General features: G+C 38.5%; 1 protein-coding gene across 21 annotated transcripts in view; it reads left to right on the top strand.

Annotated features, from left to right (window-relative positions):
- The window catches only part of ESRRG (estrogen related receptor gamma), a 413394-nt gene extending 392738 nt beyond the window's left edge, over positions 1-20656 (top strand). For all 21 annotated transcript variants that reach the window (XM_009669000.2, XM_009669002.2, XM_068939849.1 and 18 more), the window contains 2 exons: positions 5225-5494; positions 16995-20656. In XM_009669000.2, coding sequence (XP_009667295.1) covers positions 5225-5494; positions 16995-17239 — 515 coding nt within the window. In that variant the 3' untranslated portion in view covers positions 17240-20656. The remainder of the gene's footprint in view (positions 1-5224; positions 5495-16994) is intronic.
- The last annotated feature ends 4635 nt before the right edge of the window (positions 20657-25291 follow it).

Raw genomic sequence — 25291 nt, 5'->3', positions numbered from 1 at the left:
ACTGGCCTTTGTTTACATCCCTGGAAGCCAGCTGAAGTTATAGGATGAATCTGGGCAAGTGCTGAATGCATGCCAGGAAGGGAGAGCACAGCAGTATGACAGCCATAATTCTGAGAGTGCACTGGACTGGATTTGGATTTTGAAATGAAGTGGAGCTTCTTTACATTCAGTTCTGTGCAGTCAGCATAAGCATTTGGCCCATTGTTTATCATTTCACTGTGAGGCCACACACTTGCTACATAAAGTATTCCGAGCTGAAAGAAAAGTTTGAAAATGTTGTGTAAATATCAGTTTGTTCTTTCAGGCAGAGGTGAATATTCATCATTTTGAAATGAGAAAATTGCGCTAGAAACAACAGTACCCATAAAACATTTAGAAGGAAGTTAATCTATCAAAATTAAGCGTAAATAATTTTAAAATCCTGCTCTGATATTTCAGCTGTGTAAATACATTGAATCTGCAACACGCTAGTGAGCATGTCATTTTTGAGCACAGCTTTGATTATAAAAAATGTAAATGAAGATATTTGAAGTACAAACCAGGAGAAGCAAGAGGAATATTTTACTCGTAAAACTAGCAATCTCAAAAACAACTGGTGAAATAAATGGGTGGTGATTATCCGAAAACTCCTGCAACTCCCAGCTTTGCCAGTTACTGTTACAGCTGGTTTGATCAAATATTCTGATTTCTAAATTCGTATCAGAGAGGCATAAAGTTCATTCACTGCAAAGTGAAATGAGCTAGGATTCACGTCAGAGTATTCTGATTTAGGCATCACATTCGGTTTAAGGCTGAAAATAATAGCAGGGATGACTCCAGCCTCTATCTTTATTTGTCAAATAGTTCTCGGAGTGCTATGTGTAAGCTACAGATCTTACTTTGGCACTTGACCATCTGCAGCTGCTTCACTCTAGCCCCTAGTGAGTTAGTGTCCATGAAGTCCATCTTAATGAAGTGGAGGAAAGGGTCTTCAGGCATATAAAAGATTTACCCTACTTAGCATGGAGCTGTGTGCAATGTGGAATAGAGAGCGAGTGGTGTATGTGCTGATATTTGAAAAGACCCGTGGTTTGAATAGCCCCATCTAAGAGAGTGCTAGCTGTGTTTGTAGCTGGCTTAGAATGCCGAACGCTGCAGATGGGCTGGTTTAGCGCCTTGTTGGTTGTTCATATAATAAAAATGCTAAGGCCTTTTTACCTATTTATTTCTCCTTCCTTTGAGCTTTGGGTTTACTGGTATGTGAAAGGAAAAAATCAAGCATATGTTCAGTTGCTCAATCAACCTTTTCTCAGTCCACACTCAGTGATCTCAGTGAGTCATTACGGCATAATTACAATTTGAGTGTGATATGCTGTTTGTGGAAAAGTATCTATTTTTAGCCAAAGAAACAGTACAGTCCCTGAAAGGAGGAGAAAGAAAGAAAAAAAGGAAGGAAGAAAATCTGTAACCAGCAAATCAATGCCATTGTTAACTGATATTACGAGACACCCTGTAGATTTACAACGCTTGCTTTCAGCCACATAAAAACTGCACTGAAAGGAATGCCTACCAGGGGTTAAATTCATATGCCTGCACTGCAGCCTATTTCTGTCAACACTCAGCTCAGGAAATAAACATTTATGCTTTCTGAAATGAAAGTGTATTTTTGAAGACTAGCCGTCAGATATTTTTTGCCCTTCACACTTTCAGATGCTTAGCCTTTTTTGTAAGTTGACTGCAAAGTGCATCAGTTTGCTAGGCAAAAAGAAAAAAAATCTTGACAAGTGCCCATGGCATCATTGTCAAGCACACGAGCGTCTAGTAGAAGATGGCAGGAGGGTTGGCACAAAACATGCTTCCTTCAAGCTTATTACCTCAGGGGTACCTGACTCTTGAGAAGCCTTTCAATCCTTCCAAATGACGTTGTTCCAGACTGTCATCTGGTTTATTTGGAGTGCACTGTATTGCAGATAAACATGCTATTTAACTGCAGGTCAAGGTACAGAGTCATTCTGCTAGCAAATGCCTGAGATACATTAAATGGCACTGACTTGGGGAGGGAGATGAAAAGAGATCAAAGTTGTCACCAGTATGTACAAAATGGTACATGCTAAGGGGGAAAAAGGTACACAACATTGTATTTTAAAAATCCATTATGCTGCTGTACATTTAAAACTATGACCTGTCAGACTCCAAGGATTAAGGAGCCACACAATGCATGACAAAGTTCACTGCCACACCGTCATGCGGCGTCTCAGTGCTATTTGAAAAGAGCTTAAGAGTTGTGGCTCCGAAGGCTATCTCTGGTCCAGATAGCTGGAAATGTATTTACGTATAGCGTGGTGACTTTTTTTCAAACAGTTACATTTTAGAATAGAAAATATCTGCTTGTCACAGAACGCAGTTGATCTGGGGGGGTTCATATTACCAAAGCTCACAGAATCGGAGCAGAGTTTGCCGTGAGATAAGGCTCACATTCTCAAAACACTTAAAAAGAAAGCTCTGTATGTAAATACATATGCCCGTAAAAGCTGTTCTTTTTACTGTGATTTGCTGAATGTCTATTAAAAGGGCTCTGGTGTTGTGCAAGAGACATGGTGGGTGCTTGCACATTTTTCAGGAAAAGCAAAGCAAAACAAAAACAAGCTAATTACAACACAGTGCAATTTTACATTCCCGTGAAGGATGCCTTTAAAAGTTAAAATGTGCTTTCGCTGAGCAGGCTTTCAAGGGAAAGTTACTTCTATCCAGGATAAAATAATTATTTTTTTTTCATTTTATTAGTGGCCAGCAGAACGGTGTGGTTTATATTTGCCCATTTTTCTATAATGTAAAAAATGTTCTCTTGATTTTTTTTGCATGTTTCATATAAAAACTATTAGTGTATTTACTGCACCAGAACACAGATTCTTCAAATTGGAGTACAACAGATTATCAGCAAAATCCCATTTTCCCCACATACAGGGCACATGTGATTTCCTTTGACTCTGGCACGCAATAAATGTTATTGAAACATAGCATTATTTGTTAAAAAAAAAAAAAAGGTAAGAAAGTAGATAAATAAAAGAAGAAAGTTGGGAGTTTTCAGAAAAAATAGAACAGAAAGAAATTGCAGGTTAAACTTTTTTTTAATCAAAAGTGATTTTATTGCTTTTTGCTTAATTAAACTCCTCAGAAGTGTGTGAAACATTGCTATAGCTGAAAAATTGTTAATTTGTAAATCACAGGGACAAAAGGGCTCCACTGCAACTTTAAAGTTTCTATGCACGTAAATGTCAATAGAGTGCCTTCTCCATCATCAGCACTAAATTCACATTGATGCCTCTTTTCTTCTCTGTATTGATCCTTCCATGAGAACGTAGATTTGTATCTGTTAATTAATGCGTCCTGAAACAGCGTTTGTATTAATCAGGCAGATAAGAAAAATTGGATGCCTGCACCCTCATGACAACCGTAAAAGTGCTGGCCCTGATAAAATCGTGGATGGACCTCAATAAAAAAGTTCCTCCTTCCACTCAATAAACTAATCATCCTGCTTTTAATTATTCGGCAGAAAGATGTGTGGAGATTGGAGAATGTGTAAATCTATTTACTAACAGCAGTGTCTGGGAGGGAGAATAGGGCTGTCACAGGACGGTGCTGCAGGCTACGTTCTCTGTCCATCTGCTGCTGCAGAAAAACTGGTCTTGAAAGACGGGGAAGGAACAGACATGTTGAAGCTAATTGAAATCATGAAATCCTCCTTATAATCTTTCAAATGATTATTTCTTCCCCATTTCCCTGTTGTTTGTTTTAATCACAGACGTGTTATTTTCCATTGTCACCTCTTCAAAGGTTTCATGTTGTTGTTGGCTCGGTTTTTGTCTTTTTTTTTTTAAGGCAGAGAGCTACAGTTCTATCGCAAGACACAAAAGACAGTATGAGAAAATGAAAACAAATAAGAAAGGGAAAAAGAAGGGAGAGAAAGCAAGCAGCCAGTTTTCTATTTCATTTTTTATGGATGCCTGGTGGTTTGGATATGTTTTTTACTGTATTAGTTTTGTTGCTTAGTGCTTATAGAGAAAATCTTGTCTGGAGTAGATGCCTTGTACATTTACTGGTTTGTGATATATTCCTTCTTGATTGTAACTCTTGACTTTCAAAACAGAAAAATGCATTTAAGTGTAATTGAGCAACAAAAATAATGTTAATACAGCAGGAACCCTGTCAAAGAACATGTAAGCAGCTCCATAAACAACTAAATGAAAGCCTCAGACATGTCTTAAGACCCCTTAAGAAAAGCTTGACTAATCCCCTTTGATGATTTTATTAAGTACTTGTGGTTGACGGTGCCAACTGGCAAACTACTGCATTTCACCAACAGGCCAGGAAATCACATCCTCCTCCCATATTGTTCTGTAGCTCCTAACGTGGTTGGGATATTAGCAGTTTGATATAATAAATTAAGAGGTACTGTGAACAAGAGCCTGAAAAGGTAAGGCAGTAAAGATGTTTGCCTTTGCCCTTAGAGATCCTATTAGCACAGAGAGCAGGGGGGGTGGGGGGGGAAGCAAAACTTAAATTCATTAAGAGACATTTATTAAATTTTTGCTTGCTGTCACAAAAATGATAGTGACTGCTATTCACTTAGCACTTTAATGTGCTGCCTTGTTATTTCAACAAGTGTAGGAGAGGCAGGAGGCATTACAGGAGTAATTAGTATCTTTTCTGAAGAGGGTAGGTGTTACTTCTCTTTCCACGGAGGTTAAAGTTCAAAGACAATTTGCCTCGTTGTGATAATCACCCTAATTCTATTAAAGCATCCAATCTTCCCTTTTAAAAAAGCACCACCCCACCACCCTCCCCTAAATTATCCTCCTTGGTTTACGGTAATGATGAAGAGAGCCATTGGATCCTAGCCTCACAGTATCAGGTTTTAGAACTAAGAATGAGTATTTCAGAACTAAGAAGACATCATATAAACCCCAGATTGTAACTGTAATAATCCCCCAAATCAGTAATTCCTAGAGAAAGAACCTACAAATCCATTCTTGTTCGTAACTTTTGGTGTTGCTTAGAAAACCTTTGATTTTATATTACCGACTTTCCTGTAGTAGGATGAGGAGGGGAGACATAGAAGCAGAAGGAAGATTAAGAGAGTACATACATGTATCACAGTTTATATAAAAATAAAAAGAGGAGAAAATTTATGACAAATCTAAACCTGCTTAATATTTTTCCTGCATTTTTTTTTTTTCCTGTACAGGATTCTCCACTTTGTCTCTAGCTGACCAGATGAGCCTTCTGCAGAGTGCTTGGATGGAGATTTTGATTCTGGGTGTTGTATACCGGTCACTTTCTTTTGAGGATGAGCTTGTATATGCTGAAGATTATATTATGGATGAAGACCAATCCAAATTAGCAGGCCTTCTTGACCTCAACAATGCCATACTGCAGCTGGTAAAGAAATACAAGAGCATGAAGCTGGAGAAAGAAGAGTTTGTCACCCTCAAAGCTATAGCACTTGCTAATTCAGGTTGGCAGAGTGGCACGATGGTTGCTACATTTTTCATATGTCCCTTTTTTTTTCCTCTCCCTAATACCTTCTGCATACTTGCTTTAAACATGGTTTTAGAATAAGAAATTGCTAATGATGCTTAGGTTACAGTGCTTCTTAGTCTAAAAGGCAACAAAGTGGTTCGAACTGAAGAAGAGCTTTCTGGTTCTAAGTAATTGTGGAATACGTTCCTAAGGGAGTAGAGAATAATGCACTGGATGATTTGGAGAGTATTTCACAGGCAGAGATCCTTTCAAATGAATATAGATGTTGTTCTCCTAAATCCATTCCATAATCCAGGCAAGTGTAATCATTGCAGTTAAAATGAGCAGAAAGGATGGCTGCACAAGCGTATGCTGTATACGTTCTCTTTAAATACAGCTACTGATTTATGTGGGTGAATTTAGGATGGGGTGGAGGGAGGAAATTCTTACTTATTCTGACCCAGGCCACACCTTACCTCTTCTCTTATGGTAATACTTCGGCTTTTATGATCCTCTGCTTTTATGGTAATACTTCTGCAAAAATTATTACCTGTGCAGAAGGGGTTAAAAATCTCAGAAAGAATTTTTGTTTCTGCATTTGAATTTAAAAGTGCTGAAGCAGTGAATAGTGTCTGATAAGTAAAAAATCGTTTGTGCTTTGTTGTTTTTCCTTTTGTGCCTCCTTAATGCTTTATTGTGGTCTTAAGTCCCTTTTAGCATTTGCATAAAGTTCACGATAGATCCCTCTTTAATGACGTGCCGATCATTAGATACCTGTGTGTCAATAACATGCTCTGATGCTATGTTCCATTGACAGTCACACCGTGCCCCTCCATCTGCTTTTGTTTTGACCCTATCTTTGAACTTTATCTTGGTTGCTGGCCAGTAGTTTTCCCTTTAATTACAAGAAGGAAACTGTCAATAAAATCTGTTAAATGGGATGCAATGAGTGGCTTGAATGGGCGGACGGCTATTTGTTCAAATTCTGCAGCATTCAAGGTATTGACAGTTTGTTTTCTGGGGCCATATGTGACGATCAATCTCAGGCTGGGCTCAGCCGCGCTGAAAAATGAAAAACCAGATTGCTTTTGCTTACTTGTGGATGACGACTTGTGATTTGGCGCGGTCCTAGTGAGATGAGACCTTCTGCCCAAATTGCCCCCCTGAGAGCTAGGACGCGTGACTGTTTTTAGAAATAATTTTTTAATTGATTTTGTAATTAACAGTTCATCTACAATATTGATGCATGAATCCTCAGATTGATAGGAGGGAAATTGTTTTCAACAATGAAGTTGTACTTTCCTATTTGTCTTTGTAATGTGATTTAGCACTCTGCATTTTTAATTGGAAATATAATTCAAAAACATGCAAAGCCAAAATGCTATTAGTTGCTTTGTAAAATACTCTCTACCCTACTCACCCTATCCTTAGTTTTAGAATAGTGTTTTATTTTTAGAATTAAAAAAAATGCTGAACTACCCCTCAAAAATCAAAATCAGGGTTTTTTGGGGGAGGATTATTTATTTTTGACCAGTTTACATATACACTTCAGAACATTTTGCAGCTAAAAGGAGGGGTTTTTCTCAAGATTGTTCATGCTTAATATGCAGAACAAGAAAGTTGTCTGCAAGTAGGAGTCTAAATTGAAAAGTTCTTGTATTTGTTTTTCTAATTCTGTAATTCAAAGGCTTTGAATTAGAAATATTTCTGCAGCTTATTCAGTGAAAAGTATAAGGGGCTAGAGAATGTAAGGTTAAGGTGTTAGATAACACAATACCTTTTTTTCCCAGATGTGCAGTATTTAAGCAATAATAAAAGATATTGCTGCCAAAAAAGTTCAGTCATACATTCTACGTAGAGTATGTCAAAATCATCCGTAGCTTCATTAACTTCACTGGGAATTACAACCAGGTTCATGTCAAAGGTGGACAAATATAATTCAGCATACTAGAATTCAGGCACATCTACGTGAAAATATCTCCTTCTCTCATCTTAATAGAAATAAAACTGCTGTTTTAAAATGAAACGGTTGCAAGGAAGAGTTAAAAAAGCAGGCCAGCTGTTTAATACCTATTTAGCTTCTTTTTCAACAGTACGTTTTCACTGCTGACGTTAAACATTTCAGTTCCTGCAGCAGATATCAAACCTCTACCAGTAACTACACTAACATGTAGGTGTAAAATAGCACCTGCAGAATTACAGGCCATTATAGCGTGTCAGACCCCTAGTGTTTCAGTTTACAAATGCTGCTAAAATTACAGTACAGCTCTTTTGATAGACAAAACCAGAAGATAATTTATTTTTACATGACTATGAACTTGATTGATGTAAATGGAGCTATAGTGGAAAAATGGAGTAAAACGACATTATAAAAATAAGTTAGCAATTTATGTTTAAATACATTTTGTTGCTACATCTACTTTCTTCAAAAACTTCTAATTTTATTCCACTCTTTGTTTTTCCAATTTAAAATAAATCAACTTGTTTTATAGCTGTGGGGAGAACGGGTGAAGTATATAGGGAAATTCTTGCGTGTTTCAGACATTTCTGCCATATCCATGATGTCTAATAAGATTCCCAGGCTAACTCTAGTGTAAATAGTAGATGAAAGTGGTCTTATGGCACTGAACCTGTGTTAGTGATTTATGATGCAGGGTCCTGTTATTTTCTGCTGTTATATAGGAGCATTTGCTGGTACATATTGCTGGTATATAGGAGCAGAAAAAGAATTTGTGGGTTGTCTTAATGTTGGTTATATTTTGTTTAAATAAATATACCACAAGCTTTGTTTTGGTACCACAACTATCATGAACATGACAATACCCCAACTATTAGCTTTTCTTTCAGCCTGCAGAGACCATTAGTACAAAATCTGAGATAACTCTACCATTTGGTTTCTAAAAGGTGGGGAGGCAGCGTAATTTTCCAGGGAAATTCTCAGACGGCTGTTATCAGATGTTCCCTTTTCAATGTTTACCGGTGCTACTCTGCATCTATAAATTTCCAGAAATGCAAAAAGTATCAACCTCAAATATAGTCAAATGAGCACATGCAGAGTCTGGAAAGTTTAAATACCTATTGAGAGGACAAATGTTGTATAGACATTTCAGTCCTGTGTGCTTCAGAGATTATACAGACATGATTTCAACAGTTATGTTTAATTTCTAGTGCTTAATATGGGATTTATCAGGTCAATTTTAGACATCTGAATTGATTCAATCGCAATTAATACACTCTTTATGCTTGAACACCAGAGAAGTCCCTCTTGCCACAGTCTAGTCCTGGTCCTGTCAATATCAGTAGTTCCTTCCTTCTTTCTTTTGCTTCTGTACACAAAAGCAAACAAGTGCCTTGAAGCTGCTGGACGCGAACGCCCTGTTTTCCACCTTGCACTGCCCAAATGAAGCAGTCTGGCACCAATGAGCACTTTGTTTACCCACGCAGAAAATCAACTCTGAATGGTTTCCAAAACATGCATGTACCAATTACTTCCTCGTGTGTCAGTGAGGGGGAAATATTTACACAATATGTGCGAGTGTACACACGTGCGCACGTTCTCACACGCACGCTCCTACACATAAAAGATGACCTGCTCATCTCTTTCGCATTAGAAAACACTCTCATGTATTGATTAGGTAATACTAAACAGGGAGATGCAGGTGAGCAGTTTTTGAAATTGCCTAATCAGTAAGGACTACATTGTGCCTTCAGGCCAAATGTTGCAGAAGTGCTCAGAAGTCACAACTGAGACCAGATTTTTAAGAAAATCTCAGTTCCCATCTAAGAACTAAAATAAGTAACAGGAACGTCAAAATACATTAGCACGTTTGAAAATCTGATCTGCGTGTCGCTGCCTAATAGGCTGCTGGGATTTTGAAAAATTTGACCTGAACGTGGGTCCTAAGCAGATAAAAGCATGACCGTATGCACTGTTGAAAATTTAACCTTAAGCCTTAATGCTGGCTGCCTAGCCTGTGCCCCTTGAAGCAGAAAAGTACCTTTCTTCCCCATCATGATTCCTGGTCTCTCTTATTAATTGCCTCTTAAAAAAAAAAAAAAGCACTTTCAGTACCAAGGAGCACCCTGTGCTTCGTAACATAAAGAAACACAGTTCAGCACTGATGCCAGTAATGTTTCGCAATCATCTACCTTTGTTAAAAATTTCTTACAAAGTTCTTACAACTTTGATAGCTTTCCAGCCACCAAAAAAATGTACTCAGAGCACTAGGACATTATTGTTAAGTAATATTTTCATAATAAAATTAACTGGTAGAACCCTATAGATTGCTTATTCCACAGGACATATATCAGCTTTATTCCCTCTATAGACTGTAGTTTGTCATACCTTGCAAAAGATTATATTTAGTTTTTAATAATTTAGTTTCTACTTTATTTTATTTAGTCATCCTTCTATATCTTGTTAGTGTCAGAATTCATGATTAAAACATGAATAGGCTGTCATGAATAGGTGTATATAGAGAGATATATACATATGTGATATACATGTGTGGGTGTGTCATTGGTATCTTACTACTGTTTATTTTGGGAAATATAAGTAGCCAGGTGTGTTAACTCTGTTCATATCATCCTCTATAAAGAGTGGTACGGCATAGAAAAAAAATTAAAGAAAAAGGAAATTGCAGGTATAATCAGAGTTTCTTCCTCAGATGCTGTTTTCGTGTAATCAAATAGATGGCACCCACAATTCTTAGAGAAGATAAATAACTCTGCTACTGTTTGCTAGGTTTAATTATTTTTCCTCTATTAGTTGGTCTAGTGATCAAGTAACTTTGAGATATTCCTCACTTAGTAGGAGATAGGTAGGTATTATCCCTGTTTTATGCGTCAGTAGCTGGAGACTCACAAAAGCGAAGAGGGGAGGCCGATCCTGTGGCAACCTGGAGGAGAGCAGCCCAGGTTCGTTGCTCCCAGGGCAGCCCTGCAACCAAAGCGCTCCGCTGCTTCTGCCACGGCCCAGCTCTGGGCTGACTGGTGAATTTGCTGCGAAGCCAATCCATATCTTTGGATAGGAAGGCAACTGCATGAACTGCTGTGTCACCAGTACAATTGCTAGTATTCACTGTTATTCACCCTGTTTTTCCACGGCAGTAAAACAGTGGCCCTCACTGGTTATTACGGCAATTACTTGAATCTTGCAGTGGATAAAAAAGGACTCTGAAACGTTCATTCAACATTTCCTTTTGTTTGGTATCTTATCTCTGTCATGCAATTTCCCCTTTCCAGAGTTTTATTAGCCTTACTCAGTAGGCATTTGAACCAGCTCATATTATGCAGTTTGTTCTGCATTGCTGGAATATTTCTTTATTCATTGCACTCCTTACCCATCGTAGTGGAAAGTAAGCCATTCCAGGAACAAGAAAAGGTGGTTTACTGTGTTTAAACTTACCTTATGCCTATATATACAGTGCTTTCAGTACACTGTTGATCCAATCACCTCCTGAAATAAGCAGATGTGCTTTGTGAATTCATTCCTTTTCTTACTGCATCTTAAGTTTCCTACCATGATTTAGATACTGTTTTGAGGCTTCAGTTTTCACGTCTCTCCTTAAAAGCTGGCTGAACCAGTATAATCCAGACTAAACCCTTGTATCAGTTATACAAGCCTGTGTTTCCCCTTTTTAGGTGCCACTGCCCATAACCACTAAGGACAAGGAATTCTTAATTTATTTGTCCTTAATTTTCAACATATATTATGATTGAACTGTCTGTTTCCAGTGGAATAATCCAGATTTCAGACTATTTTTGCCATACTCTTTTTCATGGGAAAATATTCTGTTTGTCTATGCACTTATCTCCAGCCCAGCCATGCAGACTCCAGCAAATAGTTCTGTTCAAGAAAGATACGCAAAAAGATTCTCAAAATTTTTTATAGTTGTTGATCTTAAACAGGGATGACCAGAATAAATATCTGAGGCAATTACAATTCTAGACGGGAAAAGGATGGACATTGCTAGGTGGGGAAACCAAGAACTTAGTTTGATTTGTTATAGAGGATTTTCATGGTTTCCTTCTATCTTAAGCAATATATTTTCCAAAATATTGTCACTGTGTTGTGTTTTTCATAAAAATGAGATATAAACACAATATGGGCAAGTACTTTGCAAAAATGCAAGTTTTCCCATGTAAATTTGTCATATGTTTCAGGCAGAACAGGCAGGAATTCTATAATTCTGAGAAAATTTGCCCATGAATAAATGCTGTAGTGACTTTTGTGGTTTTTTGGCTTGTCAACACCAACTAGATAATGAATTTCTCTTATTTGAGACTTCATTATTTGAGATTAGGGTTCTATTGCCCTTAGGTGAAGCAAAACCCATTTGCTTACTGTTCTTGTTCTTGATCTCATCCAGTTTTTCAAGGATATATAGGATTATAACTTCCTAAACTGATTTATCCATTTTTAATTTGTGAACTGCTCAGCTATACAGAAGCACAAATGTCACAGTGATTGCTGTCGTTCAAGTACCTCACCCTACTTGTTGATATTTGCCTCTCTGATGTGCTTTATCAGCATCCTAATGTGCGTGCTCACTGCTGCATACTCCCTGCTGCTTGATTCACTATAACAACTTCTTGCTTTACGCTGCCTGAATTTCCTGACATGAAAAATACTTCATTGGAAGATCCCTGGGTTTCCTCTGCTTTATTCTTAGTGATATTATGTACCCAAGCAGTAGAAACATGCTTTCCTTTAACTTTCCTCCGAGCAGTATTTGGAGAGATCACCTTACCCTCATTTCAGGTGCTTTCCAAACTCCAGCTAGTTTTCACCCTTAGTGGTATGTTCTGAATTACTCCTGGGTGACCAGGTGTTTGTTTTCCATATTTGAGATGAAGCTTGAATTTTAAACAAGGTATATTGTTATCGGAGATTGCATCTGGACCTTGTGGTGTTTTTCCCGGATGAGAAGTCTCGTTTTCTCTCATTTCTGCACAATGATACAATCAATCAGCTTTCTCTGCAGCTGATCAAAAGAGGTCCGATTCTAGTTTCCTATGCTGTGATGGTGAAACAAAAAGCGTTTGCAAGAGTAAGACGAGATTCTCAAAGTGGGGATCAATGAGTGTATGTGCTAACTTGTTGATCTCACCTCCCATTGCAACACTGATCAACTTCTTTTCCCGCTTCCGCGTTGAATTCGCGTGTTTTCAGCAGGGTGTTGTATCTACTAGTTCTGTGTTTGTCTGTTTAGCTGTTCAATTTCACCCACCTGGGCTCCTTTTTTGTAGGGCATTTACGATCAAATTCTGCTTATTTTCAAAGGACATTTTCAAATGATCCTATTTAAGTTCATCCTTAGTACAGGCAATGGTTTTAAAGTGCCTAAGGGCTTACATCTGGGTGTAGATTTCCTCGGGTTATTACTTGTGTGTATTGTAATTGTAAATTACCCAGATTGTCTACAAAGGCATTAAAAAAAAGCCGCATTTTTAGATTTTTCCTAGTGTAGGAAGAACATTCAAAATCTTTGAACTTAACATACAATTCAATTTCATATTGTCTGTGGAATTATTTCTTTGCTCTGAATTGTCACATAGACTCGGTGTTCCCTTAAATTACAGAGGTTCTTTTTGACATTGCCATCTCTTACTAGTGTGGATGGGGCTTATCAGCAATAAGTTAACCTGCTCTGAATTCACTTCTACATCTGCCAGTCTGTAGTTACTGAAAATATTTCTCTTTTCTTTCAGTTTTTTGTCTTCTTTTCCCCTTGGCTAGTTCAGCATTTTCAACCATTTTCCTTATTTTCAAAGGCAAGCGCCTGAGGGATTAAGATCTACATCCGTTTAATATCAGGAATAAAGTGGAAGTCCAAACTGCAAGGCTAAAACTTGAAGAAGGATCTTTGTAGAGATTAATATTTTCCTGAGCAGCCTGCTAGCTGAATCATGGTCTAATTAAGTAGCACAGATTTAGTGAGTTTGCCTTTAAACGTTAGCAGACCCTGGAATGGGTAACGCTGAAATGAGTTTGAATCTTTTCTGTAAATGGAAAGTTAAATTATCATAGTAATTTGATTAAATCTTTTTTAAATCTTTCAAGCTAAATCACAATCTTAAAAGAATAGTTTGAGGTCTCAGTCACTGTTTGTGAGTGTGTCTCTTTCTCTCTCTCTTTTTTTTTTACCTCATTTCCTGTGACCTTCTAACACCTGTTTCCTAAGGTGAAGGTCCCTAATCCCTGCTCGAGGAACCACTGTTTGTCAGTGGCGTACTTGCGTTTGGCCTGCGGAGAGCTGGCTGGCCACGTTCTTCCCAGCTGCTAAATTGGTTTCAAAGACAGCAACAAATATATTAAATGCTTTACTACTACTCTTTTTCCATGTAAGCAATTGCTGTTTTTACACGCAGGGATGCTGCCCAGTCACTACTGGGAGGAGAGGGTAAGATCCCTTGCTTTAAGATGTTGTCCATACAGTGAAAGAGTTTCAGGGCCTGGAGTGTAACAGCTATATCATCGGACAGATTTTGATCCACCTTCCGCTCTTAGTTTTTCAGGGTGTGTTCTCTTCCTCTTTTCTCTCCTCACTCAGTTTCTAAGTAAGAAATGTAGAAAGCCTATGTGTTTCTGAAGTGTCAGGCCACGTTGCTATCCAAACTGCAGAGCTAAAGATCCCAGCAGAGTTCCATCGCTGTGAGAAAAATATATTAGTCCACACTCCATCCATACATTTGCAAGTTCAGACTTGGTAGCAGTTGCAAGTACTTAGCCATTTAGGAAGACTCAGACCAATTATATAAACGGTAAAACTGAACATTTATAGTCAGTGTCTCCAGAAAGACCTGTCTCTTAAAGCGATGTGATGTAAAAAAAATGACTTGAGAACAGTCTGGAGCAGCTAAGAATTTTGTTGCTACTAAAATGCTCCTATCTGGCTTCTGAAGCACCCTAAAGACGACCCTGCCTCTGAGGGGAGAAGGCAAAGGTGCGTAGTTTCTGCGCAGACGGTGCATGGTTTATGGAAAATTGTTTGGAGTAGCACAGCATGTCTGTGTCCTGTAACATACTTGGGAATATCTAAGGACTTGGTAAAGAGTCAGGGAGTAACGAAGCTGATTTGTTTGGAGTTTGCATTCCAAATGAAGCCCAGCAACTGGACACTGTGCTTAAGACATCAGCTACGCTTGTGCGCGTGTTCACACGTCTGTATTGATTACATTCTCTGTTTGTAGGATACAGAAATCAGGGATTTTCTCTTATTGAAGCAGAATTATTTAGTCGCAAAGTCACTACTAGAACACCAGAAAAATAAAAAATCCCTAGATTTGGGGAATGGGCTCACAGTAATTGGAGCTAAATTTTGCTAGAGGTAATGTTTCCCTGTCTGCCTTTTTTAAAAGCTGTAGTCTTCTTTCTCCCTGAAGGATATATTTTTGAGTTTCTCCACTTTCAGCACAGTGCACCTTGATGCGCAGTATCACATCCCCCTGCAGCGTATGTCTAACTGCACGCTTCTTAGAGCAAGTATTCGCCAAGACTCAGAATTATTAAACATGTAAAATTCCCATAGGACTCCATTATGTGTAATTAACAGATAAACTGTCATCAGAATCAATAAAACGTGCTAAATGATCCAAACTTGTATATAATTAAGTGTCTGTTTTAGAGCAAGCGCTCTAACTTTTTTTTTTCTTTTCAATTTGCACATTTGTTTTGAGAATAGAAGCTGGAGCATTTTGGTTAACCTGTTACTTACTGGTTTGTGTTTTGTTTGTATATGTTTGTACTTGAAAAAGAGAGCCTGCCCAGATTATCTGAGGAAATTGTTATATGCAAATTATTAAGAAATGAAACTCTAGACATATCTTAGCTCTTAGAATGTAATTTAGATATTTGAAGCGGGGGTTGCAAAATTTGGTTTCTGTGATTCTGTTATCATCAACAGGATAAAACATGAGGCCCTATCAAAATCGTGATTCAGTGCATGATACTGCGTAATACAGGAGTGGGAAACAACGATAGAAGTGGTTTCTTCACTGTGCAGCTTCTCAGTCATTATTCTGCCTGAGAACAGGAGCTTTATTCCAAAACAAAAAATTAAGATGCAAAGCAAGAGTTGTATTTAATGGAATTTTTCTGGATATGCTGTAATAATGCCATGGATTTACTGTCCTGGTTTCACCCTGAGTTTGGCCTGTACATCGTCACTCATCCCTAGGACTTGAACCCCTAGCGCAGTTGCGTAGAGCTGGTGCATCAGTTAATGGCAAATCAGGCCTCTGCATGAAATTAGTATTCACGATAAATATTATATTTTGCTATGGTGCTTTATGGAGCTCTGGAGTCTGTGGGCTCTGGAGTCCGTGGGCCATCCACATTTTGGTAGCTGACAGGAAGGGCTTGGTGGCCTATTTCACTTAATGACCGTTCTCCCTTAATTGCATGCACCTCACTGTGAGCCACACAGTTTTTTTTCTTTGAAGGTTAGGATGACATGAAAGGCAGAGAGTTAGGGCTGCTTACCTGAAGTCATCTCAGCATGGTCCAGTAACTGTGGGTTCTCAGGGACATCTTCCTTCCTTGTGTTTATGCTGTTTAGGGTTTTACAGTTACCTCAGTTGGATCTTTTCTTTTTACTTCACACTTCTGTTGCTTTAATCTTTCCAGGTCATGTAGCAGTTTAATTTAGTTCCTCGTGTGCATTTGTCTAGGCTTGTCATTCAATACTTACACCACCAAAACATCTCGCCTGAAAAGGTGCAAAACAAGGTGCTTGCTTTGAGTGATTAAAAAAGAATGCAAAAAAGCTACAATAACAATGTAAACCATGCTTGGGGGGGGGGGGGGGGAGGGAGGGGAGAGTAGGGATACACCTGGTATGAAGTGTTGGTTTTACAGAGCAAAGGCAGTTGAGGAACATACTAAGTGTTGCCTGCCACAAGTAAGTTGAAAACTATATTGGATCCTATCTGAATGTGAGGGAGAAAAACTTCTGCTAAACCTGTCAGGAGATCACATCAAAACCACTTTTGCCTTGTGTCAGTGAAGTGGTCCTAATCCTGTGTTTTTTATGTAGGCATGTATGTGAGTCGGCAGCGGGTAAGGGCTGTGGCTTCCAATGCCATAACCTTGGAGTTTGCCACAGAATTTTACCAAGCTTTTCCATGACAGGGGAGTAATTCTTGCATCTCCAATAAAAGGTGGACTTCAGCGCATACAGCCTTTGTCCTCTGGTGCTATAATTTCTTTGAAGCAGTTGCTGTAAGAAATGGTTTATGGAGCAGCCAGGGTGACCATTTTGCTAGTTTGAGGAGGATGAGGAGAAAGATTACTTACCCAAGAGTTAATTATGCATTTGTAATTCCCTAGAGGATCCAGATATTTTCCGGAAGGTCAATATAGAAATAAGTGGGTAATTATCTTTCTTCTTGGTAAGAGAGTACAGTACTAGTTAACGTGTGGTGCAGGTACAGAGTTACCTGACTTTCTGGTACATGGAACTGAAAACTCCTGTTGCTCCTTTGTTTTGCAGACTCAATGCACATAGAGGATGTTGAGGCAGTGCAGAAACTTCAGGACGTCTTACATGAGGCTCTGCAGGATTATGAGGCTGGACAGCACATGGAAGATCCACGTCGCGCTGGCAAGATGCTGATGACTCTCCCACTTCTGAGGCAAACCTCCACCAAGGCCGTGCAGCATTTCTACAACATCAAACTGGAAGGCAAAGTCCCCATGCACAAACTTTTTTTGGAAATGCTGGAGGCCAAGGTCTGACTAAAGCATCATGGGCTTTCCCATCATGCACGTTTAAAAAAAAAAAAAAGGGAAAATAAACAGGATAATAATGGCAAAGAAACTTAGTGTTTAATTAAGAAAAAAATGACTGCACTGATATTTAGCAGCAAGACTGTGAAGCAGCTTTCAACTTTTTCTTCTGTGTCTTTCTGATGCAGTTTTTCTTTCCTTTTTCCTTTTCTCTCTTTTCCTTTCTGTTCTTTCCTTTCCTTTTTCCTTTTCTCTTTTTCTTTGCTGCTGAACTTTTTAAAAGAGGTCTCTAATTGAAGAGAGATGGAAGCCAGGCCTGCCAAAGGATGGAAATCCATAATATGGATGCCAGTGAACTTATTATGAACCATAATGTCCCCAATGACAAAGGAATCAAAGAGAGAACCATCGTACCTAGCAGTACAGTACAACATGATGAACTGACTGAATGCAGTATTAGATTTCATAGGAGCAGTCTCTAATTAGACGACTAAGCGACGATGCATCGGCTGCTTCTTATCATTGCATTTTCCATCTAGATCAGTTACAGCCATTTGATTCCTTAATTGTTTTTTCAAGTCTTCCAGATATTTCTTAGGTTAGCTACAATGTAACTTTTTCAGGGAATAGTTTAAGCTTTATTCATTCATGCAATACTAAAGAGAAAAAAATACTGCATTTTTGTGCTGGCTTGAACAATGATGAACAATAATGAAGGACAAATGAATCCTGAAGGAAGATTTTTTTAAATGTTTTGTTTCTTCTTACTAATGGAGATTTTTTTGTACCAGCTTTACCAGTTTTCAGCCATTTATTAATGTGGGAATTTATCTTACTAAAGCAATAGTTGAAGGGAAGGTGCATATTATCACGGATGCAATTTATGTTGTGTGCCAGTCTGGTCCAAAACATCCAGTTTCTTAACATGAGCTCCAGTTTATAACTAAATGTTCACTGACTCAAAGGATTAGATTACACCTACAGTATATCTGAGTAGTCTAACATATAAATACTCCATGTCAACTACTAATCTATAAAGGTGTTAGGAGACAGCGACTGTACAAAGGTGTAGTTGCTACATGATTTCTAACTGCTTCAGTTGTAAATGAATGAGATACTGCCTGTTTGCAAAATTATAACCTTACACACACACACAAAAACCCTATGAACCAATAGTAGCTTAGAGGCAATAAGGCAAATGCCAATATTTGCAAAATTAAGAAATCAGAGTAGTAGACTTCTGACCAAATTCAAGAATTTAACACTTCTAGACATTATTTATTAATTTAGATTTTATTTTGTAAATTGCAATTTTAACAAGTAGCTAAACCAGTATATGTGCTTTTCAACCAGTATTGTCACAGCATGAAAGTCAGTCCGTTTCAAGACTGTTAAGAGGTGTAATCTAATGTATAAACCAATTAGATGCCCCCAGAAAACTACAGTCGCTAAATAACCAATAAACAATAACCTCCATCAAATGCTATACCAATGTACCAGTGTTAGTAGCTGCTCCCTGTACTATGTGAACATCCTTATTCTATGTACACAGATGTAATTAAAATTGTAATCCTAACAAACAAAAGAAATGTAGTTCAGCTTTTCAATGTTTCATGTTTGCTGTGCTTTTCTGAATTTTTATGTTGCATTCGAAGACTGTTGTCTTGTTCTTCTTGTGGTGTTTGGATTCTTGTGGTGTGTGCTTATAGACACAGGGTAGAATTAGAGACAATATTGGATGTACAATTCCTCAGGAGATTACAGTAGTATATTCTATTCCTTACCGGTAATAAGGTTCTTCCTAGTAATAATTAAGAGATTGAAGCTCCAAACAAATACTCGTTATGAACAGATACACATTGAGATCATAATATTTTCAAAACAAGGGATAATTTCTGTAACAGTTTATTATAGAATACCAATGTATAGCTTAGAAATAAAACTTTGAATATTTCAAGATTATAGATAAGTCTAATTTTTAAATGCTGTAAATATAGCTTTTATTCAATCATCTCTCAGATGTTGTTATTAACTCGCTCTGTGTTGTTGCAAAACTTTTTTGGTGCGGACAAGTTTCCAAAACTATTGCTACTTTGTGTGCTTTAAACAAAATACAATGGGCTGATGCTACATCAGCCTTGTGCTAGAGAAAAACTGTGTATCTATCATTAGCTATATGGGACTATATTGTAGATTGTGTTTTCTCAGTAGAGAAGTGACTGTAGTGTGATTCTAGATAAATCATCATTAGCAATTCATTCAGATGGTCAATAACTTGAAATTTATAGCTGTGATAGGAGTTCAGAAATTGGCACATCCCTTTTTAAAAATGACAAAAAAAAAAAAAATACAACTCCTGGGAAAAAGGTGCTGATTCTATAAGATTATTTATATATGTAAGAGTGCAAAAAAAAAGTTTATTTTCCAGAAAGTTTGTGCAGGGTTTAAGTTGCTACTGTTCAAGTACACTATATATATATAAATATATAATATAAATATTGTTTTTGCTGTATCACATTAAAGAACTTGGGCTTCAGGGTCAAAAGCCAATCAACTAAAAAATACACAAAAACACAAAAAAATGGAGATGTGTTAAAGGCACACGGTGCAAATTTTAGTTTTCTTTTTCAGTAATTTTTTGGAGCTGCAAAAGAACAAGTATCTCAAGACTGAAATATAGCTAAAAGAACTGCACGGGCTTTATAGTATTGTTCATCTTAAACCTTGCTGGAGAAGAGTTCTTTCAAGACCACTTACTTAATGTGAAGTGTTGGGAAAATTTCAAAGGGTGTATGTTTTAGCCATAACAATTTAATTTCTATTTTTGCTTCATTTTTTAATTTTTTCTTATTTAAAGCAATATGATTGTGTAACTCCCAGAAGTTACACATTTGTTTCAATCAGATCAGATTGTTGTATTTATTCCACTATTTTGCATTTAAATGATAACATAAAAAAGATATAAAAAATTAAAACTGCTATTTTTCTTATAGAAGAGAAAATGGGTGTTGGTGATTGTATTTTAATTATTTAAGCGTCTCTGTTTACCTGCCTAGGAAAACATTTTATGGCAGTCTTATCGTGCAAAGATCGCAAAAGGACAAAAAAAATTAAACTGCTTATAATAATCCAGGAGTTGCATAATAGCCAGTAGTTAAAAAAAAAAGAAACAAAAACAAACATGTCTATAGCTGTAGATGGGCTTCACATCTGTATAGCAATCAACTGTATATTTTTGTGATGTGTATCATACCGTGTGCTCCAACCAATGTCCATTTGTGTAAATGTATTTATTTTATATTGTATATATTGTTAAATGCAAAAAGGAGATATGATTCTGTAACTCCAATCAGTTCAGATGTGTAACTCAAATTATTATGCCTTTCAGGATGATGGTAGAGCAATATTAAACAAGCTTCCACTTTTGATTGCTTTTTTTTTTTTTTGTATTGTGGGGGGGTTTTTATTTTGTTTTTCTAAGAAGGAAACAAACCAATAAGCATTACCTTTTCTTACTTCCATTCAAAGAGTAGCAAGCATTATCCCTCTTCCCTTAAAGTAAAATATGAGTATAAATAAATGCTATATAAAGCCTTGTCAGAATGAATTCCAGTGTGGTACAAGACATTTTGCATACTCTTAAATATGCAAAATGTCTCATAGCACATTAGAATGCAGTCTGACAGGCCTTTATATAGCACTTATTTAATCTTAAAGCATCTCCACATCAGCCTGCATTACTCAAAATCATTGCCTCTCTGTCAATGTCATAAAAGGAAACTTTCCCACTATTTTAAGATCACATTAATACCATCCAGAAGTACTTATTTGCTTTCTCCATCAACAACTGAGTCTATCATTCATTTCCTACTGTAAGAGACTCCTTTTATGTGTTCTTGGGTAGGGTTTAAAAAAAAAAATCTGTATTATTTGATCCAGCTTTTCAGAACGGAAGTAAATAGCCACAGGAGCAATAATATAGATTGGTGTTAATGAAGAGCACTGATAAGTCCTCAAGATCTGAAGGGGTTAAACAGCATGGTTAAAAACTGACAGTAAATGGCCTCTCAGCCTTTTACAGTCTGAAAGGTTGTAGCCCTGATTGCACAGGGTCAACCTGTGTTTCCTGTGGACCCTTCTGGAACCATCATAGAAGTGCTAATGTGTGCTTTTCTTGCTTTTTAGCCTATCTTGATAGTATTTTGTCATTGTGTTTGCCAACATATTTCTCACCTTCGCTGCTGGCCATTCTCTGGAGATCTTGGCTGATGACACAAAGGCTACTAAACAGAATGATATTCAGGGACAAGGATTGTTGCAGCTGGACTAGCAGGATAGCGCTAGGGGCTTTTTGTGCTTTGCAGTCTTTTACTAGTAATATGCTTCGAAATGGGAGGGGATCTCTTCCATGCTCTTACTGCCTTCTACATTTTAACCCTACTAAGAAGTAATTTCTTGAGGAAAAGGAGTGGCAGACAGCAACAGAAAGTTTAATCGTGCGTGGACTCTTCAAAGGAGGTCAAAATTGCTTTTTAGTGTTGACACTGGACGTGTGTATACATGCACCAGCATACACACATACATGCGTACAGAATTGTTCTTCCCTCCTTTTTAGTGTTCTGATGTTGAGTTATTGCAAAGTATCTCTGCAAAGCCGACCACAATACCTCATCATAACTAAAAGTGAAAGAAGCAGTGATAAAAACTATCGCACACAAAAGAAAAAAAAAAAAGGCAAGTGTAAACACAGTGGTACTCTTCCACAACACATGATTGCATCTACTCACTGGTTAAATGTTTTCACATACAATTAAAAATTGTAATTAGCATTTCTGTTCCACTTGTCATCAGAAGATCATGAGGCACTGTACAATCACAAATGTAGCCTCACAGAAAAGAACATACAGGGAACACTGAAATGCAGCCCCTTCTGGGGATGCAACTCTGTCGGGTTTTTTATGTGTGTGTTGTGTGTGTTTTTTTTTTTTTAAGACCACACAGTGTCTCTGCAGTAAAGCCTGAAAGGGCGTAGAAATCCAATGGAAATGTTTAGGTAGGCAGAAATGTTTCAGTAGGTGTCTGTGGGGAATTTGGCTAAGAGCGCAAACCTCTCTAAACTATGAAAATAGCTACTAAATCTTTAAAGTAAAAAAAGAAGGAGCTTGGGGCAGTGGCTTTAGTAGCTCAGCCAACACATACTATTCCAGCTGTCTGCTGCTAAAGACGGAGGCTATGGCTACAGACAGACTGCTGTACTAAAATGAGAAGACTGGCAAACTGACAGAGTGTTCCTATTCTGGATCTAGCTTATCTCAACGAAACTACATTTTGACTGAAACGGTTTGCATTCCCCCATTTCCTCTCCCCCCTCCCCACCCCCCGCAATAAATCAAGCTACCCCAGTATAAAAGCGTGGCTTTGCCACTACAACTGCCTGCTCCACAGCCCTCTGGCTCTACCACCAAGTCTGTCTGGCCTTAGAGCGCTCCACTCCTCCTCTTCACCCATGCTGTTACGCTGGCACCGGCGGGTACTCGCAAGCTGGCCGATGCCGTCAATATTGATGCAAAAGGGAAAATGTGCTGCTAACTGAGATGGCTACTAGCTGGCATGGGATTTCTGACAGGCTCCGAGTCTTCTTTGGAGCTTCACATCCAAATAAGAGTCTAATTTGATTTAATGTGGATTTTGTTTGGGATTTTGTTTTGTTGTTCGGTTTTTTTTGACCTCATGAGTTCACAGTATGAAAGCGTCTGACAGACACCAATAAAAAAGTGGTCTGCTATGGTGTCTGCAGCTGATCTTTTTGTAAAAAAAAAAGGAATGCTATGAAAATCATGCATCAGTCAAGGCTATTACACGTGCAGTTATGTATGCTGCTTAAAACCTGATATGAACGCTGCTGAAATACCAGTAGAGATTAAACAGATTTTTTTTTTTTAAAAAAAGGACAGTGGACTCCAGAAGATAACACAGATGTACAAATACTGTCTTTAGTGGGACAAACCCCATGGTGCATAGCTTCTTTAAGTGTCCCCCTGCAGCATCACTAATACGTACCTTATATTATATGTACCCTGATGAAAAATACCTGAGATTTTTGCCTATAGGCCTCTGTCACTGGAATTTTTTTTTTTAATGCCTTTATTTCCCTTATCAGCTTTTTCACTTGCACCTTTCGTTTACTTTGCGTTTTGTCTCTCTAGTGTAATGTAGGTCTCTCTGATTTCACATAGCACTTTGTTAATTAGTATATACTTCGTTATACAGCCTGGCTGCTGTGGCTACATCACATACAGTGTGTTTTTCCTGGCTGATACGATGCCGATTCTGTGTCTGAATTGTCTCTCCTCTAACATAGTCTATAAACTTCCTCCTCATGGTTGCTATAGAAGGGGAAAAAAAAAAGTAAACATAAAAAAGAATACAGGTACATTTGTTTGCTTTTTTAGCATTTTAATCACGAGAGTTCAAAAGTGTTTGCACAGTTACGTCCTGGACACACTGATCGTTACTATTTTGTTAAGATTAAAGGCCATTCTTTCTTAGCACTCCGATTCCCAAGCCTAGTTTCGTGCAATCTCTGTTAATATAAGAAAGCAAGTGGCGGTAGATTGATTACACACAGGATCTTATTATTAAGCAGAACAGAAAAGAAAGGAATTTCAAAATATAATCCTCCGTTCCCAGGAGTATTTGTCTTGTTCTCCATGAAGTTAAAGGTCTGAAATAATGTGCCCATCAGGAGCTCAATGTTGCATGTCCATGCCAGTTGGTCCAAGGGCTTGTTATGATGGTAATGACCTGCTGAAACGTGAGCTTTGATGGCAACAATACAATTGCTACCAGCTCACCCGCTGGGAGAAATATTTTATTATTGTCAAATGCCCTCCGCAGAGATTTGTTTTGCCTGTTCCTGTTTAAATTAAATTCAGAGCAGAACTGCATTATTATTTCTCTAGAGTATATTTGAAATAAACAACTAGTCTCCAAATTTAGGATTCCTGGTTAGTTTAAATTTTCTTATTAGCAGAAAAATTACAATAGGTGACAACATCGCTGCAGGAATATTATTATGGCAGCCATACAAGAGATTTACACACTGAGAGCATGGCCTAAAAGCACACAAACTCCCTTCTACTTTACAAATGCCAGCCAAATTAATAATTAACTGTGCCATAAATTCTACAGCCTTAAAGAATGATGCCGACGCTTTTCTGTGTCACACTAGAGAAATTTTGTCATAAGACTAAGTGGTGTTCTTTATAAAGAGTGTTACTTCTACGTAAAAAGCAGCCCGAGAAAACAGACCTTGCCACTCCATATTACAGCAGCTCAGTGAACGAGTGACAGCATGACTTCAGAGTCATTTACTGCGGCTTTCTCAAGGCAAAACCATGTCCTTACGCCTGTGAAACGGAGCAAATTTTGTTACACATTCAATGGGCCAGATTATCTCTTCCACAGGCTAAAGAGACAACGCTAAATCCCTGTTCATGTAATTTCCTTCATGATCGCTCTAGTCGGGCCGGCTGTTCCCGGGAGCGCCACCGCGAGAATCATCCAGCCGTTCGGCCCCGCTTCAGCCGGCAGCTGCCTGGGACCGAGCGCAGCCCCGACGCCCTCGCACAAACCCCCTGCTTCCGTACCGCGGTGCTCGGGTAGCGCGGCCTCCTCTCCCCCGTCAGCCCGTGCCGCCGCTGCTGCCCGGTGCCGAGCCGCTGACCCAGCCGCCTGTCCGGCCGCCTGGCGCTGCTGTGATTACCTGAGTCACGCGAGCGCGGTTGTGCGAGGCTGCCCTGCTGCCGAAGGGCTCCGGCAGGCCTCTGAGCGCGCGTTTCCCCCGCGCGCTGCCTGGGCGGGGGGACGGGGGGGGGGGTCTGGTTTTCTGCTTGCTGGTTTGTCTTTTTCCCTGTCTCCTTCCTGGGCACGCGCACGAATGAACTGCTGCCCTCCCTTCCTCAAGCCTGGAGGTCTTTCCACTCCGTTTTGCGGAAAAATATTTTGTCCAGTGAGGCGCTTGATAAAACACAAAACTGGTGCACGACGGGCATCTTAGTA

This window comes from Struthio camelus, chromosome 3 (assembly GCF_040807025.1).
Source record: "Struthio camelus isolate bStrCam1 chromosome 3, bStrCam1.hap1, whole genome shotgun sequence".
Lineage (NCBI taxonomy): Eukaryota > Metazoa > Chordata > Aves > Struthioniformes > Struthionidae > Struthio > Struthio camelus.
Note: the sequence above shows the minus strand (reverse complement) of the source record. Positions and strands in the feature narration are given on the sequence as shown.